The following is a 25922-nucleotide window of genomic DNA, read 5'->3' as shown; positions in this document are numbered from 1 at the left end:
AAGTTCTTTACGTAGCTACATTTAATATAACAAAGCAAACAACGCGTAGTTGGGTCTGAAGATCTCAGATCTCACAGCAACAGGTCCCATATATAATATCTGTCTAAAGTATTAACTATCGACATGTGCCATTCTAGACCCCAAAGATGCTTGAATAAGAATCTTCCATTACCAGAAGTACATATTTTTTTCCGTGCGACCTAGTATATAACAAAATATGATAATATACTTGCTGATTGTAAATCTAATATAAAGGAATGAAATATTAGCATGAGATCCCACAAGAAGGTTATGCAGGCCCCAACATCTTTGCAATTGTCATTATTTAGGTACATAATTATTGAAGTGCTGATTATTCAGTACAGAATTATGTTCATACAAATATAGAATTAGATTTCTACATTCTTCACATAATCGGTCGCTACTCAAGGCTGCCCTTTTTTATTTGATCACGACATAAACGAGTATTGGAGAAAAACACACCTGAGTTTTCTTCAATCACAAGTTCGTAAGGAAGCTTATAATATTATCAGCAAGTTCTTATTTCTTGGCTTGTCCACTTCTTTATGCGCTTCGTTCTTTGCTCCACCTGAAATATCCAAAAATAGAATGATAAGTTGAACAACAATAATGCAAAGGAGGGAAAATGTAGATGAGATTAGAGAAAGTTGATTTACCTCATTGTACTCGAGTTGGTTGTGTAAGTCAAAAATAATAGGAATTGGATATCGAGCGCACTTCCACTTATATGCTACCATGCAGTCCCCCTAGTTATAGAATTCACAGTTATGCAGAAAATGGAATGATATGCAAAACATGGTTTGTAGAGGACGATCGTCTACAGAATTAGTACCATTGGACCCAAGTATACTCTAAGGCCAAGAAAAATTGCTAGTGGGAGTTACATATTTGGAAAGGCAGCTAAAATATAAACTCGGATATACAGTTAAACTAGTACACATACTTGGAAGGCTCGGTATTATTTGCGATTGAAACATGGGTTTACGAGCTTGTATATATGCTTCCATGAATGAACTGTTAGAGCAATTTTTTTTTCTTTGGCAATTATGATCGATGCATGACATGAACCATGCATGTGTCCTCCTTTCGTGCATATAATCAGAATGGAGAGCTATGGTATTAAGCAAACAAGAAAAGAGCATAGCTGTGACTAGCTAAAAGATGTGACCTATCTTCATGTAACAGACCATTAAAATTTCATTACAAAAGCGCACAAAACTGAACGACATTCTTCTGGACGCTAAGAACCCGTAACAATCTCAATGATAGGTATTCGTCACCTGTAATTAATGGTTGACATACCAACTTATTGAGGATACAATTTGAGCGCATGTCGTAAGAACTGCAAGTAGAGACAAGACACTTACTGGAAGGCATTGAGTTGAACATCAGTAACATTTGCAATCATATCACTGAAAAGGAGGATAAGGAGGGCACACTCTACTGCAATACCAATAAATGTAAACACGGTATCAGTACAGCCAGGAAGTAAAGAAATCAGATACCGGCAAAAACTGTATTGATCAACCAATCAAACTTCACTCAAAATGCTTCAATGTAGAAAAATTCAGGGACAGTGGCAGATTATAGATTGCTCATACGGTAAATGCAAAGTATACACAACTAAACCAGCAGGTCACGCTACAATACACTTTTGCATTGGTTCTAACTGTTGGATGTGTTTGAGCATAACAGTAAGTGAGATCTTAGTGACGAGAAAAAGTTTGTCATGGCAATAACTCATAAATTAAATCTTAGGAAAGATGTGAAACACCAAATTCACCTCAGATAGGCAACAAATGCACCTGAAAAATTAAGGCGACCGAATTGTGCCCCAGGCTCAGATTTAACAGTCCAATAGAGACCCCATTCAGAATGCTAAACCCCGTAAAGTACTTTGACTATCTTCATCTTCTGATTCTACTTAAAGTACTATGTGGTAAACTAATTGTGTTGATTGGACAACAATAGACTGAATGAATGCCGGTTCTTTGGGTTTAGACAACAATATTATCTCTTATGTTTCAAAGTAAACTATTTTCTTCATATGTTATATGAGAGCCTTTTGTGCCATGCAACTAATCTAGATGATCGGTAAATAATTTATTCTTGGTTGACGGATTACAGTGACATTGACAACCCAGCGATTGTTTCTTCTGGCACAGTGATGAGAGATGGCTCTTCTCAATAGTCAATACCGGCAGCCTATCAAGTTTCTTGAGACTATGTCATAGTTGAGAGGATACAGCCTCTAGTCCTCCTAGTGTAGATGTGATTTTTCCTACGGCCATTAGGGAAAGTGTTTGGTAAAGAGGTTTCATGACCTCTTTCTAGAATTGGTTGTTGGAGTGGGTACAAGCTTATTTTCCCATAGATAAGAGAGTTTTTTTCACCAACAGTCCCTCAATTCTGGTGTACCTACCAATGTGATACCTCAACTCTTAATCGTACCAATGTGATACCCAGACTCTAGTATTGCTATCATTGAAGTACTTCCGTTAGTTTTTTTAAACTTTTCCGTTATTTTGGTGACGTGACAGGTACGTGAGGCCCACAAAGAGGGTTAAAAGACAAAATTAACCTCATCTGAGAGGAGCAATGTTTTTCCCGCCCTTTACCTTGAGAAAGACACCCAACAATTCCAATTTTGGCGCCAATTTTCCCTCTTTACTCCTTAATTTGTGTCTCTTATCTAAACTAAAGAACTACCGCCAACCAGTCGACCACAATCTGATAAAACCTAGATCAATCTCATTTTCTATTTTTACCCTAGCACTTGTTAAACTAACAGAATAAATATATAAATTTATATGGAACATCTCATTTCCACAATCTCATAAGAATATAAAAACACATAACTTAACGAAATTCAAATACATGTTTAAGTACCATTAGTTGCCACCTTTTATGTTGATCTGCCATGATTTTTGCTTGTAAGAACTAATGGTACATGTAGTTGAATTTCGTTAAGTTATGTGTTTCTATATTCTTATGAGATTGTGGAAATGAGATGTTCCATATAAATTTATATATTTATTCTGTTAGTTTAACAAGTGCTAGGGTAAAAATAGAAAATGAGATTGATCTAGGTTTTATCAGATTGTGGTCGACTGGTTGGCGGTAGTTCTTTAGTTTAGATATTAGACACAAATTAAGGAGTATGGAGTGAAAATTGGCGCCAAAATTGGAATTGTTGGGTGTCTTTCTCAAGGTAAAGGGCGGGAAAAACATTGCTCCTCTCAGATGAGGTTAATTTTGTCTTTTAACCCTCTTTGTGGGCCTCACGTACCTGCCACGTCACCAAGATAACGGAAAAGTTTAAAAAAACTGACGGAAGTACTTCAATGATAGCAATACTAGAGTCTGGGTATCACATTGGTACGATTAAGAGTTGAGGTATCACATTGGTAGGTACACCAGAGTTGAGGGACTGTTAGTGAAAAAAACTCTAGATAAGATGGCTGACCTTCTGAGAATTTTATAAAGATGCAGGCATGGTAGATATCAGCAGCCATGATGCGACCAACATTCCCAAAAAAGAAAAGAAAATCTATGGTCAACATCACTATATGTCACCAAATACATCACTTCATCTATTACACTTATATATATTAAAGCTCACCATCTCTCATTTCTTTGTCACCTTTCTCATACTTAATTTAATCAGCCAAGAAAACCACTCACCATGCAAACCTGGCTCCTCCTTCTCACCATCCTCCTCATCTCTCTCCTCATCAGACCAACTCTCTCCCTCCTGAAAACCAAGAAGCTCCCACCGGGACCAACCACCATCCCCATAATCAGCAGCCTTATATGGCTCCGGAAACCCTTCTCCGAACTCGAGCCAGTCATTCGAAACCTCCAGGCCCGCTATGGTCCAATCATCACCCTCCAAATCGGTTTCCGCCCTTGCATATTCATCTCCAACCGCTCCCTCGCTCACCGGGCTCTCATTCAAAACGGCGCCGTCTTCGCCGACCGCCCCCCTGCCTTAGCCACCACCAGACTCACAACCAGCAACCAGCACAACATCAACTCCGCCTTCTACGGCCCCACGTGGCGCCTCCTCCGCCGTAACCTCACTTCCGAAATCCTCCACCCTTCCCGCGTCAAAGCCTACGGCGCTGCCCGCAAGTGGGTACTTGACACACTCTCCAACCGCCTGACTGAATCTCAATCCAAATCCGACGTAGGAGTCAAAGTTATCGACCATCTCCGGTACGCCATGTTCGGCTTGTTAGTGCTCATGTGCTTTGGAGACAAACTCGACGAGAAACAGATCAACAAAATCGAAGAGGTCCAAAGGGGGTCGCGGGTGTTGCTTAGTTTAAGCCGGTTCGGCATACTCAATTTCTGGCCTTCATTAACAAAAATCATACTCAAGAAGAAGTGGGCCGAGTTCTTTCAACTCCGAAAAGACCAAGCAGATGTGTTCCTTCCTCTCATCCGAGCACGAAAGGAGGTAAAGCTAAACGAGGATGATAGTTATGTGCTTTCTTATGTTGATACGCTCTGGGATTTAGAGCTTCCCGACGAGAAGAGGAAGCTGACGGAAGACGAGATCATTAGCCTGTGTGTAGAGTTTCTTGATGCCGGAATTGATACTACTACAGCCGCGTTGCAGTGGATCATGGCCAACATAGTGAAGTATCCAACTGTGCAGGAGAGGCTTTTGGCTGAGATTAAAGGAGTTATGGGTGAAACAGATGAGGAGGTGAAAGAGGAGGACTTGCAGAAGATGCCTTATTTAAAAGCTGTGATCTTGGAGGGTCTAAGGCGTCACCCTCCAGTGCATTTCGTCGTGCCGCATTCGGTTACGCACGACGTCGTTTTGGATGGTCATTTGGTGCCGAAGAACGGGACGGTGAACTTCATGGTGGCGAGTATGGGTTGGGACCCTGAAGTGTGGGAGGACCCTATGGCTTTCAAGCCAGAGAGGTTTTTGAATAAGGGAGAAGGAGAAGGGGTTGACATAACTGGGAGTCGGGAGATTAAAATGATGCCTTTTGGGGTTGGGAGGAGGATTTGTCCTGGACTTGGTTTGGGTGTGCTTCATCTCGAGTATTTCGTGGCGAATTTGGTTTGGAAATTCGAGTGGAGAGGTGTCAAGGGAGAGGATGTTGATTTTGCGGAGAAGCAAGAGTTCGCTATGGTCATGAAAAATCCATTGAAGGCTCATATTTCACCAAGAGTTATGAAATGATCGGAACACTCTAAGGTTCTGGGTACTGTACGTGTGATCACTAATTCACTATGAGTGAAAATTTATAAGAGTGCGGTTTGTGAATCGTGCCTTATGTTTGTGAACGTATGTAGAGCAAGTAGATTTGTTTACAAATTGCTAGTATCATTAATTGTTTAATTCCATTGTGAAGTCGATCTGATAGTTTTGATTCAACAATATGCGAAATCACATTACTGTGGTATAGATCGGGGGACTATGAATGAGCTGAAGTTAATTGTTGTTGAGCATGTGTTTTGCTTATGTATAGCTGATTGGAGTGCCCTTCTGTGTTGTATATACAAAGAAAGCATTTTTGATTACGTAGATTAGAACGTGCATGTCTAGTCATTTAACCTCTTTTGCTTATGTTACAATTCCTAACATTAAATATGAATAAAAAAAACTCAACTAACGAATTATATAGGAGTCCGGGAGAGTGTATACAAACCTCTCGTTATGTTATCACTTATCACAACATTTTTTTTTGCGGTTGAAGATAAAATAAGAACATTCAAATTATAAAGCATGGTAAATTTGCTTATGTCCTCGGTTTTGATGGTTTCGTTTGATATGAGATTAATAATGACTCATTAGATGACATTAAAAGTTTCATAAACCCAAGGTACCTTCTATTCTCACATACTTCTTGTTTGTTTATTCACTATAATTATGGTATGAATAGTTATTTTTGTCTTGATTATTCATTATTAATATTGTCTAAATAGTGAAGTTTTTAATGATTTTGTTTAGGTTCACTAAGGAATAACTTGAGGACATAGACATGAAGGCTCAAATTTCATACACACTTGATGGTGGTGTGGTTGCATAAAATGATCATTTCTCCACTGATGCAATAGTTGTATAATTTTCTCTTTTCCCCACTGATACAATGGTTGCAATTATTGTCACTAATGTGTGGTTGCATACTTTGCTCGTTTCGTTGTTCATCCATTGGCTGGAAATCGCTCATTTCACCGGTATGCTAGATGTTATTCTCATGTTATTCTTTAGGCTTAACTGTGAGTATGATTAAAGTTGCATCGAATTTGCAAATTCAGCTATGATTTGTGTCGATAAAACTGTCTGATTTTATCATAAATTTTCATTGTTCCTACTTACAATTCAGGTTTTGTGTCTTTGTAGTAAATGATTGTTTACAAATTGTTAGTATCATTACATGTTTGGTGAACCATTGTCTGGTTGGTAAGGTAACTTAACTAACAACATTAAGGTCATGAATTCAAACTTCACCGGCATATATAAGGTAGTGTGAGTTATTATAAAAAAAAGTATCATATATTGTTCGATTCAAATTTGAAGTCTCAGTGTTGATTTAATAATATGTGAAATATACATGGCTTAATTTGTCAGTCTTTAATTTTTATTGTGTGTGCATACACAGTTTAATTAACAACATTGAGGTCATGAGTTCAAACTTCACTAACATATATAAGGTTGTGTGAGTTGTTTAATAAAATATATAAAAAGTATCATATATTGTTCAATTTGAATGGGAAGTCTGATAGTGTTGTTTCAATAATATGTGAAATATGCATGACTCTTTACCTTTTATTATCTGTGCATACACATTTTAAATTACTCATGATAAGTTGAACCCTAAACAACTACCTTTACACGTACCACCATGAGTCCACGAGAGTGAATAAAAACTTGTCGTGATGACATAATAACATTCAAACTATAAAGCATAAAAGAACGGACAAAGCTATTGATTTCTTTTGAGAAGTATGACTAGAAAACTAGAAATACTGGAAAGATAAATTCAATAGTAAATTAGAAATACTTGAAGAATGATATTCTGAATACCACTTAGACCTAAGACATATTGTGCGTGAGAAATAATAGTAGTTGTAACCAGATTATTGGAGTGATGTATAACACACATTTTAATTGATTGTGATGCGATTACTCAAAAATAGAAATGGATGAAAATGTTAAGTACCGGGTAGAGCCAGCTGTGGCGGTGTTTTTTGTGGCTTTCGTGGCTCTTTTCTTGGGGCATTTGCTTCTAATTTTAATATTCCTAGTATGTTTGGTCAAGGCAGAAGTCATGGCTAGATTGTTATTGAATGGTTGGAAATATGCATGTTTCGTATATCTCTATATGGTTTTGTAAACAATTTTCAACGCAAGCACTTGTCATAAAGTGAACTAGTCAAAACTACGACTCTTCCAAAGACACATAGAAACTTAATCTTCTAGCTTTACCAATTATCAAGTTTCTTGAAACCATGGCGCCCTGGTTCTTCCTCATAGTAACTCCCATGTTCACCTCCTTCCTTGTCAAAACTATTCTCAATCTAGTCTAAAAATTGCATAGAACATGAGAACTTAAAAAATAAGCTGATTCACCAAATACTTTTTACCAACTTAAATTATGAAATAAACCCATAATCTATCAAAAACTCGGGGACAAATTGGACCTTAGTCAAGTGCTAATACAAGAAAGATTTAGAATCTTTTGTGACAACGGATAACGTTTAAAGCAAGGATAAAAATGTGTCCGCAGTCTATTGATATTTGGCTTGATTTCAAGTCTAATAATAAAAATGTTAAGATTTGAATAATACATCTGTAGCAACAGCAGTAGATGACAGCTACACTTCGATGAAAGGAGGCAAATAATCAAATAGAGTTGCTCAATTATGGAAGTGATATAGTGATGTTGACTATGGATTTTTTTTTTTTGGGAATGTTGGTCGTATCCGGAAAGTTCTCACGTTGTAAATAAATGGGTCTTTCCTAAACTCTAAAGTAAATAAAAGTGCGAGTACAGATAGTCCCTTATCATGTAAAAGTCCTCACATGCTGGACCGTCGATCAAAATTTGCTGCGAACCAGCACCACCACCCTGCAAAATAGACATGCTTGTTCAAGTCAGGCTTTACATCCTTTAAGCCATGCATTAAATGGCTGTTGTAGCCTGAAAATCTAGTATAAATGTATGTGTTGTGCCACCTTATGGCTTGCATCCCCAATCTTGCGAATTGTGACATGTTCACCACATCGCAAAGCCCCACCAGCGATTTCAACCTGTCAATCAAGGTCATCGAGCTCAATAGTTTTCAGAATACTAATTCCAAGAGATTTAGCTTGGATCTGGGCTTAAAAACACGAGTTTGAAATTATTTGTTATTACTGACAAAAAAAATGCCTGAAAATGGTACCTGGACCCCTTTATCAGCAAGAAATTGCTTGAAATCGGCCAATTTCAGGTCACCAACTAGGATTGGTTTATGTGGTGGAGCTGGAGTTGAGCAGGGTATTAAAGACAGCATTTCATCTTCTGTCTTCCCTACATCAGAATCGAACCAAGCTATTTCATTCTCTCCAAGCTGTAAATTTACACCAAATTTGTTAGGATGGATCAAACATAGATAACACAGTACATCAAAAATAGTTAGAAAGGATTAAGATAAATCTTGATGCTTGAATGCTTACCTTCTTAAAGATAATGTTACTCATGAGCCTCTCGGACAGTTGAACCTGAATTACACAACATGAGAAATGAAGAAAATTTTGATTTTTGAGTAATGGATCAACAAATAAATTAGGAATTTCTGGGAGTACCTTATAAGCACATAAATCGGATGTGACATCAATTGTTTCTTCAAGTTGAGGAGCATAGACATGAGGGCATACGTGTTTCAAGCAGTGTTGCTTCAAATGTTCAGTGGCCTCAGCTGTTCCATGAACCAATACCTACAAGAAAAAAAGTATATACCATAACTGTTGATTTACAATATCAAAAAGAGAAACCAAAAACTTTGAAAAAACAAAAAACTTATTAAAAGAGTTTCTGAAACTAACTTAACGACACTGTGATTATCATAGCCCCTCATATTTCTATTTAAGCAGAAGACACAAAATGTCTCAATCCATTCTAAAGAAAGTTCGGTGCAAAGAAAAAAGTAAAACACAGGGAAGACTTATCATACAAGCTTTAGAGGAGCCATATGGGAAAGAATCGATTTAACAGATCTCGCATCAGAACGGCCCTCAAAGTCCATATATATCAGTAAGCACTTCACAGGCACCTGCATTCAATGGGGGGAAAAAAGCCAATATACAACTTAGTTTCAGAAAGTATCAAGACTATTAAACTATTAACTAATTTAACAAGCTTGAACTTACAGTCAATTCACTCGACACAACTTTCGAAGGCCTTGAGTCAAGAATTAAGCTAGCAGAGGCTTCATCAAATTTTCCATCCATATCACCTCCCACCTGAGATGGATGATGACATTTAAATATATGCACACATACATAAACTATAGACTGAATCTTAAAGATCTATGTTTCACAATTTAAGGAACATTTGTCATGAAGAAACTTGCATCTTTTGAAAAATCAAAATATATGGAAAAAAGGATATCACATGCTGACTTGGACTAATTACTTGAAAGACTCAAGAAGAAACTAGCTATAGGTAAATATCACACACTCTCGACTCCCAACATAAAACTGTTGTTCTATATAAATCCTCAAGAGATTAACAAAGATGGCCAACACTTAATATCAATCATCCAATTAAAAAGTAAATAAATAAATATAATAAAGAATCAAACTTCAGAAATATAAACTCACAAGCATTGCTCCTTGGTTCATGTCTTCATCCTTGATAACATAATCGTCTGGATTTATGACTTCCCCAAAGTCATCCCACTCGGAATTATTTTCGTAGAAGGGAAACATAGGAGCAACACTGGTAGAAGGAGGAGTAAATCCGACGATTAAGATGTCTCTGCATCCTCCACCACGTGGACCCACTGCCATAACATAAAATCAGAAAAGCTCATTATATAAACCAAACATGAGATGTGATGTGCAATTTAGAACATTTATAAATAAAGAATGGCTTCTTGAGTACTTACAAATATCTTTCTAAAAGTTAGCTGATCAACAATATAAGTTTGAAACAACTATCATTTTTAACATACCGTCTGGCAAAGACTTCGCATTGTTTGTATCAATAACCATTGGATCACTCATGCTGACATCAGGCCCATGAGAAGCTTTTAACTCCTCCTCTTTAATCAGACTAGCCTTTAGAGCTTCCTCCTTTTTAATTCGGTTTTGCTCTTCTTCATAAGCAATCAGCTCCTCTCCAACCAAAGGGATCCTCTTGGACATGGTGACCTTAACAGCTTTTGGAGGTGGGTCTGCCTGAAGCATACGAGCTAATGTGCCGAACTACATAGGCAGCGGAAAGTGTCAATGTACGTATAGACATCAATGCAGAAAGATACACATAGAATAGCAATTCTAATCATCGGGTAGATGAAAAACGCAGAATGCTTCACGGGGATTTAACACATTGTACCTGAGCTCGTTCTGCAAAAAGTATAAGATTTTTGGAATCAGTTGCCCACTCGACAAATATATCGTGAGAAAAACCCGCTTCCAGACTAGCCATGGATGCTAAAACAACCTGCATAGAAATGCACTTGTCATTCAAACAGGTACCATCATAGATATACATATATAATGCATAAAGTATATGTGGTACACCTTTGGGCCTTCTGGGGCATTGTCAAGTTCACTTTTGTTAACAAGAAGCTTCACACGCCTGCAAGCATTGGCATTTATACATAATAAGTGGGTGTTTAGGTCCAGCAACAGTTATTTTTTTATTACATAAAACTAGCAATTCAAAATTTCAAACTGTCAAGAGGTGCAGATGTACTGTATATAAGACCACCTACTTCAAAATAAAAGCATTGTCTCTAGTTGTCTCAAAGGACTTGGCCATTGCATCACTCATCCACTCGAGGAAACTTTTGACATAATCAATTGTGCTAGAAGCAACGTACGTTAGGAAGTAGATGGGAAAAGGCAAACTTTCCTCATTCCAACACTGCAATCATTAGGAAGAACCGATATAAGAAATTGAAATATTTGATGACTCAGGCCAAATAACTGTACTGTCAACAAAAACTAAACTGCCACAATATTCTCCCCTACTAACAGATTCCAATATTTGAAGAAGTTCTAAAACTCGCCCAGCAGTATCAACAGGCAGTAGCACATTTCCTTGAGATCTTAGAGTCTTCTTTATAGTCTCTGAAAAAAAAATCAGAGAAAGGTTAATACATGCATTGAAACTGTATATAATCTTCTGCATCTGTAAGCACATACTCGCTGTTCATTACATGCATGTTTTTCAGCAACAGGAAGAAGGGAATGACGACGGCAAGACAGTTTGCAAACATAAAAAAGATTCTAGAGAACGATTTTCAAGACAAAACACACAATGTGCCTAAAATTCCTCATCAGTTGGGAGCTCAAAATACCTGTAAATTCTCTGTCCTTCTGGCGTCTATAAGGCTGATTGTTCAAAGCATTATAGGCATCTGTTATCAGAACAGCAGGCCGCACAAATGATGACTGATTGATTCCGTTCAAATGCCTAACAAAATCCACAGCCGGAAGCATTTTCAACGACTTTACATACTGTCATGACTAAACTACATACACATTAATACAAAATTGATATGCGGCAGGTAATCAAAGGTAGAACACGGACATACTTCTCTTTCCGATGATTGAAATCGACAGCATATATGACATCCTCCCCATCCTTAGTTATCTTCCACACAGTACCTCCCAACAAATGCCCAGCCACATGCGGCGAGATAACAATTCCCTCTCCTTTACCTACAAAACCACACACATTTAACACATATCAACACAAAAACACACACACATTCCCAGTCGAAAACTCCGAAAACCTTACCGGTGAGATGATGATGCTGAGCATTGGTCAGCCTGGTGACATTTTGGAAAGCAGAATCAATATCATCCAGAGTAAACAAATCGAACTCGGAAACTTGCTGCATCACACACAAAAAAAAAAAAAAAAACCTCACTCATTACTCACAACTAACGCCTAGACAGAGTTGAGTCATAACAGTTCGAAGCCGGAAACCCTACCTTGCGAGAGAGGTACTGATCGTACATGGTGAGAAGGCCGAGGCGGTAAACCGGCTCGGTGGAGAAGACCGGCGCGGCGAGGCCGAGGTGCTTGGCGGCGTAGGGAAGCGCGCCGAGGTGGAGAGTGTCGGGATGTGAGAGCAGGACGGCGTCGACGGTGGAGGCGACTCTGTTAGAGAGAGAAGAGTTGGAATTAGGTCAGTGAGAAATTGAGAGAGAGAGGAGAGAGAGGGAAGGACCTGGAGAGAGGTTGAAGGAGGGAGGGGTCGAAGTGGTCGTTCCAGCCACAGTCGATGAGGAAGTTGAAGCCGTCAATGGAGACGAGATAGGAGAGTGGATTCTCATTGTAGACTCCGCACAGCGGCGTCACCTGAACCGAAGTTCCCATCTTCTCTCTCACTCTCTGTGTGTGTGCAAATTCTGAAGGAGGAAGAAGGAGCAATCCGACGTCGTTTTACTTCCTTAACGGCTTACTTTCAATTTTACCGTCCTTAAACTACTTACACTGTCTAAAAGTGTTTTGTTGCATAATTTGATTTGTCGTGTATTCTTATTTTTGAAAGCTCATTTTTTTAATATAATTACGTTATTTATGAAAGATAGTTTTAGTAAAATATATTAGTGAAACATTTGTATTTCACATAATTGTCATTCTGTCTATGTGTGTGAGAATAAAATTAAAAAATGATAAAATTAGTAATTCACAATTTAATGAAATTTTTGATTGCTGACTTTATAATAATAAAGATTACTGCTCAATAACCAAAGACGCCAAGGTGGGTGTTTCACGGCTTCAGTAGCTAGTTTAGGCTAGTTGTTGATCCCTTATTGTCAATAATATTGCGCCAATTTGTATGTCATTACTTAAACAAGAGAGGTAGAATTTGATTTTGACCAATCAATTAATTACTTACCCCGTGCTGGGTCACTTACACGGCCAATGCAGTGAAAGAATTTTCTGACCAATAAGTAATTTTAACATTCTAGTATCCCGCCACCAAGGTCAAGTTTTTATGGAGCTGTTGCAACAATTGTTGTTTTCACTTTGAAGAATTGGTAAATTGCAGCCACCGGTTAACAGACCAAAATCATAATAATGCTCATCTTCTGGTTGTATTTGATACATTGCTGTATTCTATGGATGCTTATCTTCAATGTGTAGTAGCAAGAAAAGAAAGTATGGTTTCTTATTTCAAACAGTATAGAGTATGACAGTTCTCAGGGGCCGAATTTCTAAGGGCAATTTATGAAGCAAGTTCAGACTTCAGATAGTATTCAATAAACATTGATTGCCAATTTTACTCAGAGTTTTCAAGTAGGATTAAGACTTCTTCAAGTCAATGTACAATTTTCAATTTCCTCAGCAGAGCAAAGCAAAGCACCGAGGTTGTAAGACCGAATTGGCTCATACTTCAATCTGGTGAACTTTATCATTGAAGCTTGGCAAAGGCCCGTCCCAAAATTCGGCTAGTTCCTTCCTTATCCAAGAGATGACGATGATTGGTCCTAGTGTTGAGGGCACCTACATTTATAAATAGCACAAGTTAGAAGTGTGGTCGATAGCTGCAACCCAATCTTCTGTGATATCAAATATAAAACAAAGGAGCCAATGTAGACTCTTCTGGTAAGATGTTAACCCAAATGCAGTGAAAGCAAGCTAGAAAGATTCTAATACAGTTATACCATACAAAAAATGGAAGAATATAAGAAGAAACATCCATCAATCCCACAAGAGAGTAGGAGACAGTACCAGTGAACTTTTAAAACACCCAAACGGCTTACCAAATAGAGAAGAGCAGGTTGGGGCGACTGCGTCAAAACTCCAGCTGCTAAAGCTGTGACCAGTCCAATGGCATATCCAGGAAGGGCATACCAAATATATTTATGCCCCTTTGAGGAATGCAAATCTATCAAACTTACTGTGTTACTGCTCTTTCTATAATCGAAACATAGGACTAATGCGAGAAGCATGCCAGGAATTGCCTGCAATAGTAGATAAAGCAGATATAGTTAGGAAGTGCTTGATTCTATGATTGAAATAACTAACCAGAACAAAAGTGGCAGAATATGCTGTGTGTGATGATAATGTCAAAACAATACAATAACATGAGTTGTCAATGCTTGCCATTATGAAGTTCTAGTCTGCTAACTCTAAAACCAATTGATCCCACTTGCATACATAGTAGACAAAAAATAACGGCAGACAAATTATCCATTGTTTTAGATGATATAATACAATATGCTCAATATAACTGAAACATTCAAAATGCTAAATTGCATTTGTTTGGCCATCCTCTTATTAAAGTGGAATCACTGATGAGAAGCTATAGATCTAGGGCATGATGCAGCAGATATTGTGCAACAGTATAAGTTTAACATGATATTAAAAGTACAATGACAACCACATTGCTCTGTGGGACTGATAAGATCAAAACACCTTCAGCAGCTAGCATAGGTTACAGTAGTAACATACATGGAGAAATATGTCATACCATGTCACCCAGACCGAGCATCATGAAGTCGCTGGTACTTCCTCCTGGAGTCACTCCACCAAATAAGTTTCTGGGGAAGACAATCTTCACAGGCAACTCCAACTTCTTTGTCACCATTTGCAGCCCAGGAAGACTCAAACTATTTGCCACCGTGTGAACAGGGTTTGAGGCCTTTTGTGTTGCTACCGATACCATGACATTTTCCCCAAAAAATCTCTCAGAGAAGAAGACCCAGAATATGTCATATATGAACAGACAGACAAGGAGCATTGCACAAACTTTGATGTTGGGAAGACGTACATGACTCACAAAGGCAATACATATGGAAATGCCCAACAAGTTGTTCAGAATCCAGTGTCCAGTAACAAGCCAAAACGCAACCGTACCAATGCATAAAACCAGTAATGATCCTTGGGTGCGCGTAAATGACTTGGAACAACATCTCGACACATAAGGGTCGGCCAAACCAAGTTGTGACTTCAAATAGGCTACTGAAGGTGATAGGCAGAAAAACAAGGAGGAGACGGATGCAATGGCTGTGAATACAGTCAGGAGTTGGGCAACCGAAGTGAAGAGGTAGAACATCAAAATCAGGCTTAGGGAGCTCATTACAGGGATCATGAGGGCTTGGGACCTATCTAACATAATCGATGCTTCTGAAAAGTCACGATTCCGCTCCATTTCTTTTCCATAGTTGAGAGCACGAAAGGCAGACCCAAATGTAACACTTACTGCCGTTAGTATTAGAGTAATAGGTGCAGGCTCCAGCAAATACAAAAGATTCCATATAGACCCCATCGCTAAATGGATCAGCAATCTATTCTACTCTTCTGTTATCTCAAATTCACACAGAAACTAACAAAGAACAAATATGATCACAACATGTGCATCCAAAGCTGCAATGTCTCTCCCTTTAAACTATGGGCAGAGAAATCCATGCAACCTGTAAAACATTATGACCAGAGAAAAAAATGTAAGAGCTCCACGTGTTTCCTTATGCAACATTTAACTGAAACCCGACGCCAACTCACATCAAGTACACCAAACTGTACCAATGGAATAAAGAAAAACATCTCATAATCTAAAACTGTTGGATTTTCATCTCTTTCTGACAGTATTCTAATTCAGCTCTACTTGAACTGACAACTTCCATCAATTGCATTAGAACCATAAATCAATCTCAGAAAAAGTTTCAAACTTTAACATTACCTATTCTCCTTTTCCCTAATTTCTCATCCTCATGGCTCTAAATGTCAAGAAATCATTCCCTTTCATACTTTTTCCCCTATGCCCTAATCAAAAACTCAACAGAAACACTAACATCAATAAGTTTGCAAACCCAATTATCTGGGATTGAAAGAAAAATTGAACAAATTTGAACCCAATAGATAGAATTACATGACAAACAGATATAGATAAAAGATCTGAGATATTAAGAGGACTGAGATTAGAAAGTAATGAAACAGATGAGTCTTGAGGACTAACCTTGGACTTTGAGGAGTTTGAAAAACGTTGTTGTGATTCAAGTGTGTCTGGTTCAGTGTTCTGTAGGAGCTCTTTATACAATCGGGAACAGCTCTTTCGTAGTTTGCACTTTGGCCCCTGCACTTTAGCTCTTTCCTACGTTATTGCCTAGTTTGCATAGTGTTTGGTAGTTTGACCCAACTCAAGTTTTGTCTTTTTATTCTTTCTATTGTATCTTCAATCTTCTCGGCTTATCCCTTTTCCCCCTTTGTGCATGCGATCGACTGATCGAGACGAACATATTGAAGTAGGTCTAGTGGAATCCTGGTAATATGATGGCTGCGTTTGGTAGGGTTTATCGCCTCTGGTGATTATAAGCTAAGTTCTCCATCAAACTTAAATGAAATTTTCAAAATCTCATTGGGTACCTTAGCAATGTGATAGAATTACATGATGTATCCAACCTCGAAACTCTCTCTTCCTCCACCAGTGTCGTATGTGATGAAACTCCGAAAAGCCATAACCAAGCGCCTCCTCTATATTTCTCTCTCGCTCGCCTCTGTGATCCGCCGCTCTGACGACGCATTTGCCGGAATCGAGGATCTGAAATCCCACCGAGATTAGATCCGTACCAGGAACTAACAGTCCAGCCGACCCGATCAGATCCTGCTTGGTATACACCTCCCTCCCACATATTCCAAATTTCTCTCTTCTCTTTCTTCTCCGATCACTCATCAGATTGTTGTTGTTTTTGTTACGCAATTGCGCAGCCTTTAACCGGAGCACTCGTCGATTTCCGGCGTTTGCATCCAAACAATGACCTGTGCGTTTCTGATTTTAGGCTTCGGGTATTTGATCATGTATTGATATGGTGTCTTTGACAGTGGGTTGTTCTTGCTTATTCATTTGCTTTGACTCATTCGTTTTGTAGCTTCTGATTCTTATGGGAATGAATCTTAACACAGTCCTTTGGTTTTTTATTAAATGTGAGGGATTAATTATGTGATTTGAACGATCTGAGAAAGCCGTGAAGTCCTGTGGACGTTTTGGAGAAGAGGAGGCTACTGATTTGAGATCATTTTATCATGTTGAGCGTTGATAAAATGTTATTGTATTGGTGTTGTTTTGGTCATGGAAGAAAATGGCAGCATGAAAAGATTGGCAATGATTTTTTAAAAAGAAGACTTGGTAAGGACCCCTTTCAGTTCTATTGGTTGTATTGGTTGAGAAGAAAAAACAAATTTAATTGAATTTATTTTCATGCTTACAATGTGTGTTAAGAGACTTGGATATATTGTGCTTATTTTGGTCTTGGTTTAGTGAATGATCTTAATCATTGTAGTTTGAAACAATGATTATGAAAGTATAAAACTGAAACTTGAATACAAATTGTAATACTTGAAGTATGTGGGAAGATGACTGAATGAGAAATTGATTCATGTCGTTTACTTTGGATTTGGTTTATTTGGGAATAACATGAATGAAATTATATTAATAAGACTTGAGTGGCTTTTTGGTTTTCGTATATGCAAGTGTTATATATGTATGCCTGCAAAGATAAATGATTGTGATTGCCATAGCATAAATGAACTTCTTTACTTGCAACAATCTTCTTACTATGATTGTACATTGTTCTATATTTCAACGTAGGTGGCTGATTTATTTCTTAATGTTTAATGTTTGGTTTTCAGGGAAGCTTGAAAGAGTCTTTAGGGAGTGAGGTTCAAAACAAACATTGGCATTGTTATGCTTCCCATTGCTGGCATGTACCTCTGTAAAGTAAGATTTCTAATTGGAGAATTCCATTTTAGTTGTTCATTGACATAATTTGACTAGATTCCATTACTGGAACTAGATTGATTAAATGTAGTCAACAGAACATGCTGCATAACGCAGACACTGTTATTAATAATAAATATTTTTACCAATTCTGTTATTTAGCTGGTTTTATTTTTCTCACTGGCCTTTTATTTCACCCTAAACAATGCATGTGCTTTCTGTTGTCAATCCTTAAGTTGAGACAAAGCTTCGATGGATATTTTCAAGTGCTTATGAGGTATGTTGCTGGCGCGTGTGCTTATGGTTAATTTATGTGCTATGAAACTTTATCTATTTGGTTTTGCTTTGGACAAGAATGTATCACTGATAGTTTTATCTTATTGGGTTATAATCCTAAAATAGTTGTGCAGCTCGATGCATTAATACAAGGGTATGGAAGCATACAATAATCCAGTATTTAAAAATCGATAGCGGTGTGCATATGGAGATAGGCTCTGCATTTCTATAACTCTAACTCAAGTTAAAGTTTCCTTATTGATTAGTTTACTCTAAAAAGTTTGTCCAGCTTTAGACAAATTGTTGCACTGTGTATAGATATTAATAGAACAAACTGTATTCTCTTTGAAAATGCTGAGATAAACTAAAGGGAAGTATTTTAGGTAGTCTATCATCCAAAACTATATCTAGGATTAACTCATGTGTACTAAACTACCTGAATTATTTTCCCTCATGTGAAACTGATGATGGCAATTCTCTACCATTGCAGGCCTAGAATACTAGTGCAACAAATGAGTCAATTCCAAAGGTGGCTTTGGATTATGGCATGGCCTCCAATGTTGTATTACAATCGTGTTGTAGTTTGCCTGAAAATTGGTGATGCATCTGTGGTGAAGATCATTGAGCTGAAAGACTAACATGGTTTTGCATAACTTTTGTGATTATCTCAAGACTTTGACATAGATTAGATGTCTTGAGCTAGACTTTTGTGAACGTTCTTGTTGTTTGTCTAAGTGGAATATTCCATATGTAATTGCTACTCTTATTTATAATAAAAGGTCATTATTTTCTCAAAGCCTCAAATTGATTTTATTTATTGGATTGGAATTTAATAATTAATTTACAAAAAAGCATGTTTAATTGCCAAAATAGCTTTTAGAATGTGCGTGTTTGAATATTTATGTATTTACATTAACTTAATCAAAATCAAGTTATAAATATAAGATTATGTTTATGTAAGATACATTTAAAACTATCTAATTTTAAAGTCATATTTTCAAGTATTGTTTTAAACTAAAATTGATCCAAAATTATCTTACATGTCTAAATTGGTCATTTGACAATTTAAAAGCATAAGCCAGTTTGAGTTTATCAAACGCTTTGTCATTGTTTCTGCCACTAATAACAACTTATAAAAGTCAGTTTACCAAACACTTAGTTACTTAACTTATCAGCCACTTATTCTCATAAATAAGCATAAACCAGCTTTTTTATAAGCCCAGCTGCACCAAACACAGTCGATGTCTCCGGTTCGATCACGAGTTACACCTAAATTGGGGCGATAGCTTATTATGTATTCGTTTAATAAAAATTTCGATACATAATTCATTGTTGTACAAATGATTGATAAAAGAGAGTTCCTATCATTTAACAATGTTTTTATGTAATTAAAGTATTTACTGAGAAATTTTTTATTTTAGGTGAATGAATAACTTCATTAGGCTTTAAGCCAATAACGACCGAGTAATACTAGGTCAAGCAGGAGCAAGATCCAATACAATGTACTAGAACAAACTCTTTATTGCTACACTATGAAAACCAAACTGAAAACCACCTAAAAAGTCCGAACTAAAAACAAAAGAAAAGCAAATAACTTGCACGTACAAGTAAAGACTTGCTACAAAATCATCATGTTTGCACCCAAGGTGTACCTTTCAGTTCAAGTAACAAGTGGAACCCTTACTTGCAAATGTAGAGGTCTGGAGGTCTGATAAATATCATATTACTCTGGTTTTGGAACACCATCCTCTTCGTAGGTTGGAACAAGAACCTCCAACCCATTTGATGCATTTGCCTCTAGTTCAAAAGCCTAAGTCTGAATAGTGAATTGGAACCCCGATCAAGGCCTAACAACATGTGCAGCCTTCTACCACAACTGAGTCACCTACATCAACTCCGGCGACCACCCATCATATCTGATCCAAAACGGTGACCTTTCCAAAGGCCAACCTTGACGCCAAGCAGCCCATACAATAGCCACCACCGCTAGCCCAAGCGATGCCACATCAACCGGCACCAAATCCCAGCAAACCAAAGGCCAAGAGCTTGTAACACCAACACGGGCATGAAGAACTGACCTGGATACGACACCAACAGAAAGGTGTCACTGCCTTGCTTCGTGAAACTAGGGTTTCACTTATGCAGCTCCGAAAAAGATGGAGCCATTTTACTTATTTTTTAATTCTCTCACGCGTTGGTTATTTACTCAGAAAGATTCATCATAACATATATGACAAAACACTAACTAATGTTTCAACATATCATATGAAAAGATGTTGAATATTTCTGAAAACCTATTGAATCAGAGATTTTAAGTATTTGGTGACACTAACCACACCTAGATTGGCCCTAATTTTCTTACAAATATTCACTTTTCAAACATATCATATGAAAAGATGTTGAATATTTCTGAAAACCTATTGAATCAGAGATTTTAAGTATTTGGTGACACTAACCACACCTAGATTGGCCCTAATTTTCTTACAAATATTCACTTTTCAAACTACATGCTAAGTTGCTAACTATTAGTCCCTGAAATAATAGTATTTTAGACCCCAAATTGTCACAACAATTGGCGTTTGTTTGACTTGATTGACACATGGGGGGCCTATATGGTTGAAGTTAAGCTCCAACACCTAACTAAATACCATATTGGAGAACAAGGCAAAAGCTTTCACTCAATCAGTCCAAAGTCATATGGCAATTTTTACGGATTAACTAACTAAGGAAGACAAGTTTCAAGTTCATACATTAATCATGAATGTTAAGACAACAAATTGTAGATTAGATTATTATAAACAACTATATATGAGCAACCACACATATTGTCCATCATACGGTGCTCTTTGATCTTGAAATTTTTTGGTAGCTATGCCCGTCATATTTTTCCACAAGGCAAAAGAGATTGTAAATAAAGTCTCTTCAAGAGATGTCAATAAATGGTTGATAGTGAAAATTCTCATCATATGGTAGATGTTAGTGAACCAAATCACTTGAGAGTTGAGAGCATATTTGGAGTGGTTCATTACACCCTCTAATATTGTCATTGTCATTGTCTTTGCATTAATCATAAATGATTTCATGATTAGAGTGATTATCTGCTTCTTTCACCTCTAATCTGGTCCTTATCACTGCATTAATCACAGTCCAGGCCCAATCACTATCATCCTCGCTGCGGGCCCCATAGAACCCAATCCAGTTCATCACCACCATATAAGAGAGAAACCTTCCTCCTCCTCGACAACACGACAAAGCAGTTCGCTTCGTTTCCGGCCAAACCAAATCATCTCCAACTCTCTCTGCTCCTCCTTCCCCAAATCTCAGTTACGTTATTCCTTTCGGTAAATGCATAAATTCTCTCCCAACTGTTTCAACTTTAGAACCATACATAAGTTTCCCACTTATTCTCTCATTTAAGGCCAAGATTAGCTTTTCCTGAACGCAATCTTCTATATCAGCTCAGAATTTCCCCATATATATCTAACACACTGATCCATATGAGCCCCAGAAACCCATGTTCTAAGAGCTAAATGGTCAGTGAAATGAGGACGTCGAGGATGACGAAGAGTGTGAATGCGGCGGCGGCCATCACGGTGGCGCTGCTCATTTGCGCGCCCTGGTGCATTTACTCAGAGCAGCCGCGCCGGCTCATGGTGAACATGACCATCGTCCGGAACGCCTCTTCTCTCGGAGCTTGTAAGTCGATCGTAGCTCTCCGATATCGATGCACTTATATATGTAACAAATATTCGAGTATAAAAGAAAAGAAGAATCGTTACATTTTTTTGCTTGTTAACCTTTTTGGGTTTTTGGCGGCGAATATTCGTGTAGTTTGCTTGGACGGGAGTTTGCCTGCTTATCACATTCACAGGGGGTTCGGCGCCGGAGCAAGAAACTGGCTTTTACAGTTTGAGGTATTATATATTTGATTCTTCTTAATTTTAAATTTAATTATTTTAACACGAAAAAAGGATAGGCTGGTAGGAGGAGACAAAAATGCTCTCTTCTGCATCCATTTGTGTCTTGCCACGTGTCTTGGGGTCATTAGATTTGGACTTGGAGTGGAAACACAGAAATGAGTACGGCGTCGTTTTATTGTCTCATGCTTTGTGTCCCGTGCACGTTACCAGACAATTGGCACTGCCGTGGGTGCGGCTGTGCTGATCTGGTTGGCTCTATTTAGCTCAAGCGCAGGGATGGAGTTTTGTTCTGTTTTGCCAGTTCATGTGCATTTTTAGCGTAGTGTAGGAACATGGTGCAGTCACATTCTGAAAATTTTGTGGGGGAAAAAATAGTAATGAACTATTGAACCTCATGCAGCTTTACTTGGAGCGGTTGGTCCATGCTTTCAAAAGCTTTCAATTTATGACACTATTTTAGTATCTCCCTGAATTACTTTACTTGGTGAGTGGGGTTGCTCAAGTGAAGATTACGCAAAGTTACTTCGATGGTCCAAAAGAGTAGTAACCAATAATATCTGTTAAAATCGGTTAGGTAAGTAGGTGAGTGCAGGGTCCTTAAGTTTTTCACATTCATGGCTCATGATGAGGACTTGAGTATCAATCGATGTGCAACACTTGATCGCAGGGTGGAGGTTGGTGCAATGACATAGAGTCATGCTTGGAGAGGGCCAAAACAAGAAGAGGTTCTACACGCCTCATGAGCAAGTGGGAAGTCTTTTCTGGGATTCTAAGCAATAATGCCTCTCTTAATCCAGGTACCGACTCCATTTTCTTTTTCCATTCTAGTGAATAAGCTTAAAACAGTAGCAGATTGCCTACTGGTCCATGTCAAACACTCGTAAGTCTCAAACCTACACATGCTATGTTTAAAGACCTTAAGGCCTGGCTTCTATTATTGCTTATCAAATTTCTAGTCTGGCCTTGGCTTCCAGCTAAGAAAGATTCTAGTTTTCTTGCCAAGTTGCCATCAATCATCATATTTTACTGTCGATAACAAAGGCCAGTCGGTGCAGCTTAAAGTATAAACATCAGGATAGTGTTATACTGTTATTTACTTTTGATTGTTTCATTAAGAATCTGTAGAAACTAAAACTTCCAGAATTGATGGAGAAGTATGAGAAGATGATCCTATGGCGAGATTTATGTTCCATATAGATATATCTAAACCATAAGAAAAAAATTGCACTGAACGATGTTCTATGTTTGACATGAACTTTTACTTCGCGTCATTGCCTATGGTTTGCGTGTTTAGTTCCCAAATGCTCAAGTTCCGTCTGAAATTCGAGTACTAAAACTTTACATTTCATACTCTAAAATTTTTAATTCTTGAGTAATCCATTAATCACATATCAAGCAACAATTTATCCATATTGTGTTCTAACATATTCAGAATCGAATATATGATAAAATGACACACTCTTCATGTTGAGTGGATCAGTGAGTTTATGTATGTTCTTTCTAGTCACAAGTGTTTCTCAAATTGAAGCTTCAGATCCATCCATCCTTTTCCAGTTTTGTCATTTCCTCGTGTCTTTGATTAAGGAATCTGGACTGTTGTTTTTCCTGGTAGAAGTAAAAATTCACCTAGCATTGCGTGTCACAATGAGTCGGTCCAGTTGGAAGGTTTGTATTTACTTCAACCTACAATGTACAGTAAGTAAGAAGTTTGTTCATTCATGGTCAGGATCTGAATCTACTTCTAACCCTACAAACTTGTTCGTCTGAGCTTCCTGCATCGAATACGAACAAGTTTGATAATGTATTAACCCCCTAGCTTCTATGTTAACAGCTGAAATGTTTGGATTTTGGGTCACCTCTGCAATTCCATTTCACAAAGATGCACGTTATAACTTATAAGAGCTTTATAAGTATATCAAAATAGTGTCTTTGACTCTTTGCACTGAAATGATCCGAGTATTTAACCAAGGAGGCAAGGAAATTGTTCTATGTTCTGATTATAATCTTGATGATGAACCAGATTTTTACAATTGGAACCGTGTGAAGATTCGGTACTGTGATGGAGCTTCATTTGCGGGAGATGCGGTATATATGAATGGGGTACTACTTTACTCTTGAACCATTGTTTCCTTCTAGCTCTATTACTACATTCTTAATCTTCCAAATGTTTTCTCTATATGACAATGAATGGATCTGTAGAAATAAGTCAAATAACTGATCATTTATTTGCATGTATGTGTGAATGCGCGTGTGAAATGAATGACAGACATCGTTGCTCTATTTCAGAGGGCAAAAGATTTGGGAAGCCATTATTCTTGATCTTCTGCCCAAAGGTTTAGGAACGGCGCATAAGGTAGATCAATCTCTGATTTGGCTATGAATATATTGATCTTATACCTGCTATTCAAGTGCTTATTTTTCGATCTCTTTTATAGGCTTTGTTATCAGGCTGCTCTGCCGGGGGGTTAGCAGCATTTTTACATTGCGACGACTTCACGAAGTATGTACCAAGTAATGCCAGTGTAAAATGCTTGAGTGATGCTGGTTTCTTTCTCGATGAGTAAGTTCGTCTTTCAACTGGTACCTTCAAGTTCAAAGTAAATAGAACTCCTGCATCGTGCAGTTTTGTATGTCTTATATTGATCTATCTCTCTCATTTTCACAGAAGAGACATAGCTTTGAATCACACAATGAGGTCTTTCTACAAAGACCTTGTCTCTCTACAGGTACTTTTTTCGGACATCACCAAGTGAGGGAATCTGTGCTTGGTTGTGTATCTGCATATTGCTTATAAATATGTACTCATATGTTAGATATGCATGTCAGGGTGTACAAAAGAATCTGGATAAGAACTGCACCGGATCCCATCCTTTACCTGAGTTGGTAATTGTTTTCTCTACACACCAGTTAATTGCTGATGTACTAGTCTTGCAATCACATAGTTTTGACATTTGCCTTGGTTTGATGCAGTGTATTTTCCCACAATATGCATTGAGATTCATCACCCCGCCATTTTTCATCTTGAACTCGGGTTATGATGTTTACCAGGTATAAAACTCTTTGCCTTGTGAAATTTGAGGTTTCACACTGTATCCTCCTTGTTTAAGTAAAGCTTCATTTGTTTCCAGTTCCATCATGGATTGGTGCCGCCTTCAGCGGATCCGCGTGGACACTGGAACCGTTGTAAACTGGATCCAGCAGCATGCAATCCTTCCCAGTTAAATGTATTGCAAGGTTGTTCTTCAATCCATGTGATACTATTTGCATTCTTTACCCTCTTCGTGTATCATCAGCTAAATCGTCTCTCTTTTCCTTTGTGGCGGTCAGGTTTCAGGCGCGACATGCTTGTTGCTTTGGCATTGTTCTACAAGTACTCGGCGAGAGGAGGCATGTACATCAACTCATGCTTTGCTCACTGCCAAAGTGAGTCCCAGGACACATGGTTTGGGGTTGATTCTCCAAGAATACACAACAAGGTTGGTCAAATCGACTGTTACAGATAACTTAAACTTGTGTACACTACAATTAGTATAATCCAGATTGTGTTTTTGACAGACCATTGCAGAAGCAGTAGGTGACTGGTACTTCAGCAGAAGGCTAACTAATAAGGAAGTTGACTGTGCATACCCTTGTGACACTACCTGCCATAACCTCATACCAGCAAACACAAGCTCAGGTATTTCCTTCATGAATTTTAACATTCTACATATACTATTGTTAGTGGAGGAATTGATCTGACTCCAGAAGATATGTATTGCAGAGGATTTGCATTTAAAGGAAGATTGATACACC

At 37.9% G+C, this 25922-nt stretch overlaps 4 protein-coding genes across 4 annotated transcripts; 2 read left to right on the top strand and 2 right to left on the bottom strand.

Moving 5' to 3' along the window:
• Positions 1–3690: 3690 nt before the first annotated feature.
• LOC126801959 (cytochrome P450 89A2-like) lies at positions 3691–5224 on the top strand. Its single transcript, XM_050529464.1, has one exon. The coding sequence runs from the start codon at positions 3707–3709 to the stop codon at positions 5222–5224; it is 1518 nt and encodes a 505-aa protein (XP_050385421.1). The 5' UTR covers positions 3691–3706.
• A 2521-nt stretch (positions 5225–7745) lies between these two features.
• On the bottom strand, positions 7746–12588 carry LOC126801955 (cleavage and polyadenylation specificity factor subunit 2). The gene is made up of 18 exons (XM_050529458.1): positions 12439–12588; positions 12200–12368; positions 12003–12099; positions 11797–11923; positions 11560–11675; positions 11235–11329; positions 10972–11123; positions 10778–10835; positions 10590–10697; positions 10207–10459; positions 9854–10035; positions 9401–9493; positions 9205–9303; positions 8837–8968; positions 8708–8752; positions 8434–8601; positions 8225–8299; positions 7746–8117 (listed from the first exon to the last, which is right to left on the bottom strand). Exons 1-18 carry the CDS (start codon positions 12585–12587, stop codon positions 8016–8018), a joined length of 2220 nt encoding a protein of 739 aa, XP_050385415.1. The 5' UTR covers position 12588; the 3' UTR covers positions 7746–8015.
• Positions 12589–13358: 770 nt separating this feature from the next.
• On the bottom strand, positions 13359–16238 carry LOC126801965 (signal peptide peptidase-like 1). Its single transcript, XM_050529471.1, has 4 exons — positions 16177–16238; positions 14692–15634; positions 13982–14182; positions 13359–13721 (listed from the first exon to the last, which is right to left on the bottom strand). Exons 2-4 carry the CDS (start codon positions 15487–15489, stop codon positions 13605–13607), a joined length of 1116 nt encoding a protein of 371 aa, XP_050385428.1. The 5' UTR covers positions 15490–15634; positions 16177–16238; the 3' UTR covers positions 13359–13604.
• A 5276-nt stretch (positions 16239–21514) lies between these two features.
• On the top strand, positions 21515–25868 carry LOC126803843 (pectin acetylesterase 9). The gene is made up of 12 exons (XM_050531570.1): positions 21515–21906; positions 22042–22124; positions 22798–22927; positions 24151–24230; positions 24397–24483; positions 24566–24690; positions 24796–24856; positions 24957–25013; positions 25101–25178; positions 25259–25364; positions 25458–25606; positions 25686–25868. Exons 1-12 carry the CDS (start codon positions 21741–21743, stop codon positions 25866–25868), a joined length of 1305 nt encoding a protein of 434 aa, XP_050387527.1. The 5' UTR covers positions 21515–21740.
• The last annotated feature ends 54 nt before the right edge of the window (positions 25869–25922 follow it).

The sequence above is a fragment of the Argentina anserina genome, chromosome 7, assembly GCF_933775445.1.
Source record: "Argentina anserina chromosome 7, drPotAnse1.1, whole genome shotgun sequence".
In the NCBI taxonomy this organism is placed as follows: Eukaryota; Viridiplantae; Streptophyta; class Magnoliopsida; order Rosales; family Rosaceae; genus Argentina; species Argentina anserina.
Note: the sequence above shows the minus strand (reverse complement) of the source record. Positions and strands in the feature narration are given on the sequence as shown.

Coding starts and splice junctions, on each gene's coding strand:
- LOC126801959 (XM_050529464.1), top strand. CDS start 3,707: ATGCAAACCTGGCTCCTCCTTCTCACCATCCTCCTCATCTCTCTCCTC.
- LOC126801955 (XM_050529458.1), bottom strand. CDS start 12,587: ATGGGAACTTCGGTTCAGGTGACGCCGCTGTGCGGAGTCTACAATGAG. Junction 12,100..12,199: donor ATCAGTACCTCTCTCGCAAG/GTAGGGTTTCCG, acceptor TGTGTGATGCAG/CAAGTTTCCGAGTTCGATTT. Junction 9,304..9,400: donor TTGTGTCGAGTGAATTGACT/GTAAGTTCAAGC, acceptor CATTGAATGCAG/GTGCCTGTGAAGTGCTTACT.
- LOC126801965 (XM_050529471.1), bottom strand. CDS start 15,489: ATGGGGTCTATATGGAATCTTTTGTATTTGCTGGAGCCTGCACCTATT. Junction 14,183..14,691: donor TGCTCGGTCTGGGTGACATG/GTATGACATATT, acceptor CTACTATTGCAG/GCAATTCCTGGCATGCTTCT. Junction 13,722..13,981: donor AACCTGCTCTTCTCTATTTG/GTAAGCCGTTTG, acceptor TTATAAATGTAG/GTGCCCTCAACACTAGGACC.
- LOC126803843 (XM_050531570.1), top strand. CDS start 21,741: ATGGTCAGTGAAATGAGGACGTCGAGGATGACGAAGAGTGTGAATGCG. Junction 22,125..22,797: donor ACTGGCTTTTACAGTTTGAG/GTATTATATATT, acceptor ACTTGATCGCAG/GGTGGAGGTTGGTGCAATGA. Junction 24,231..24,396: donor ATGCGGTATATATGAATGGG/GTACTACTTTAC, acceptor AATGAATGACAG/ACATCGTTGCTCTATTTCAG.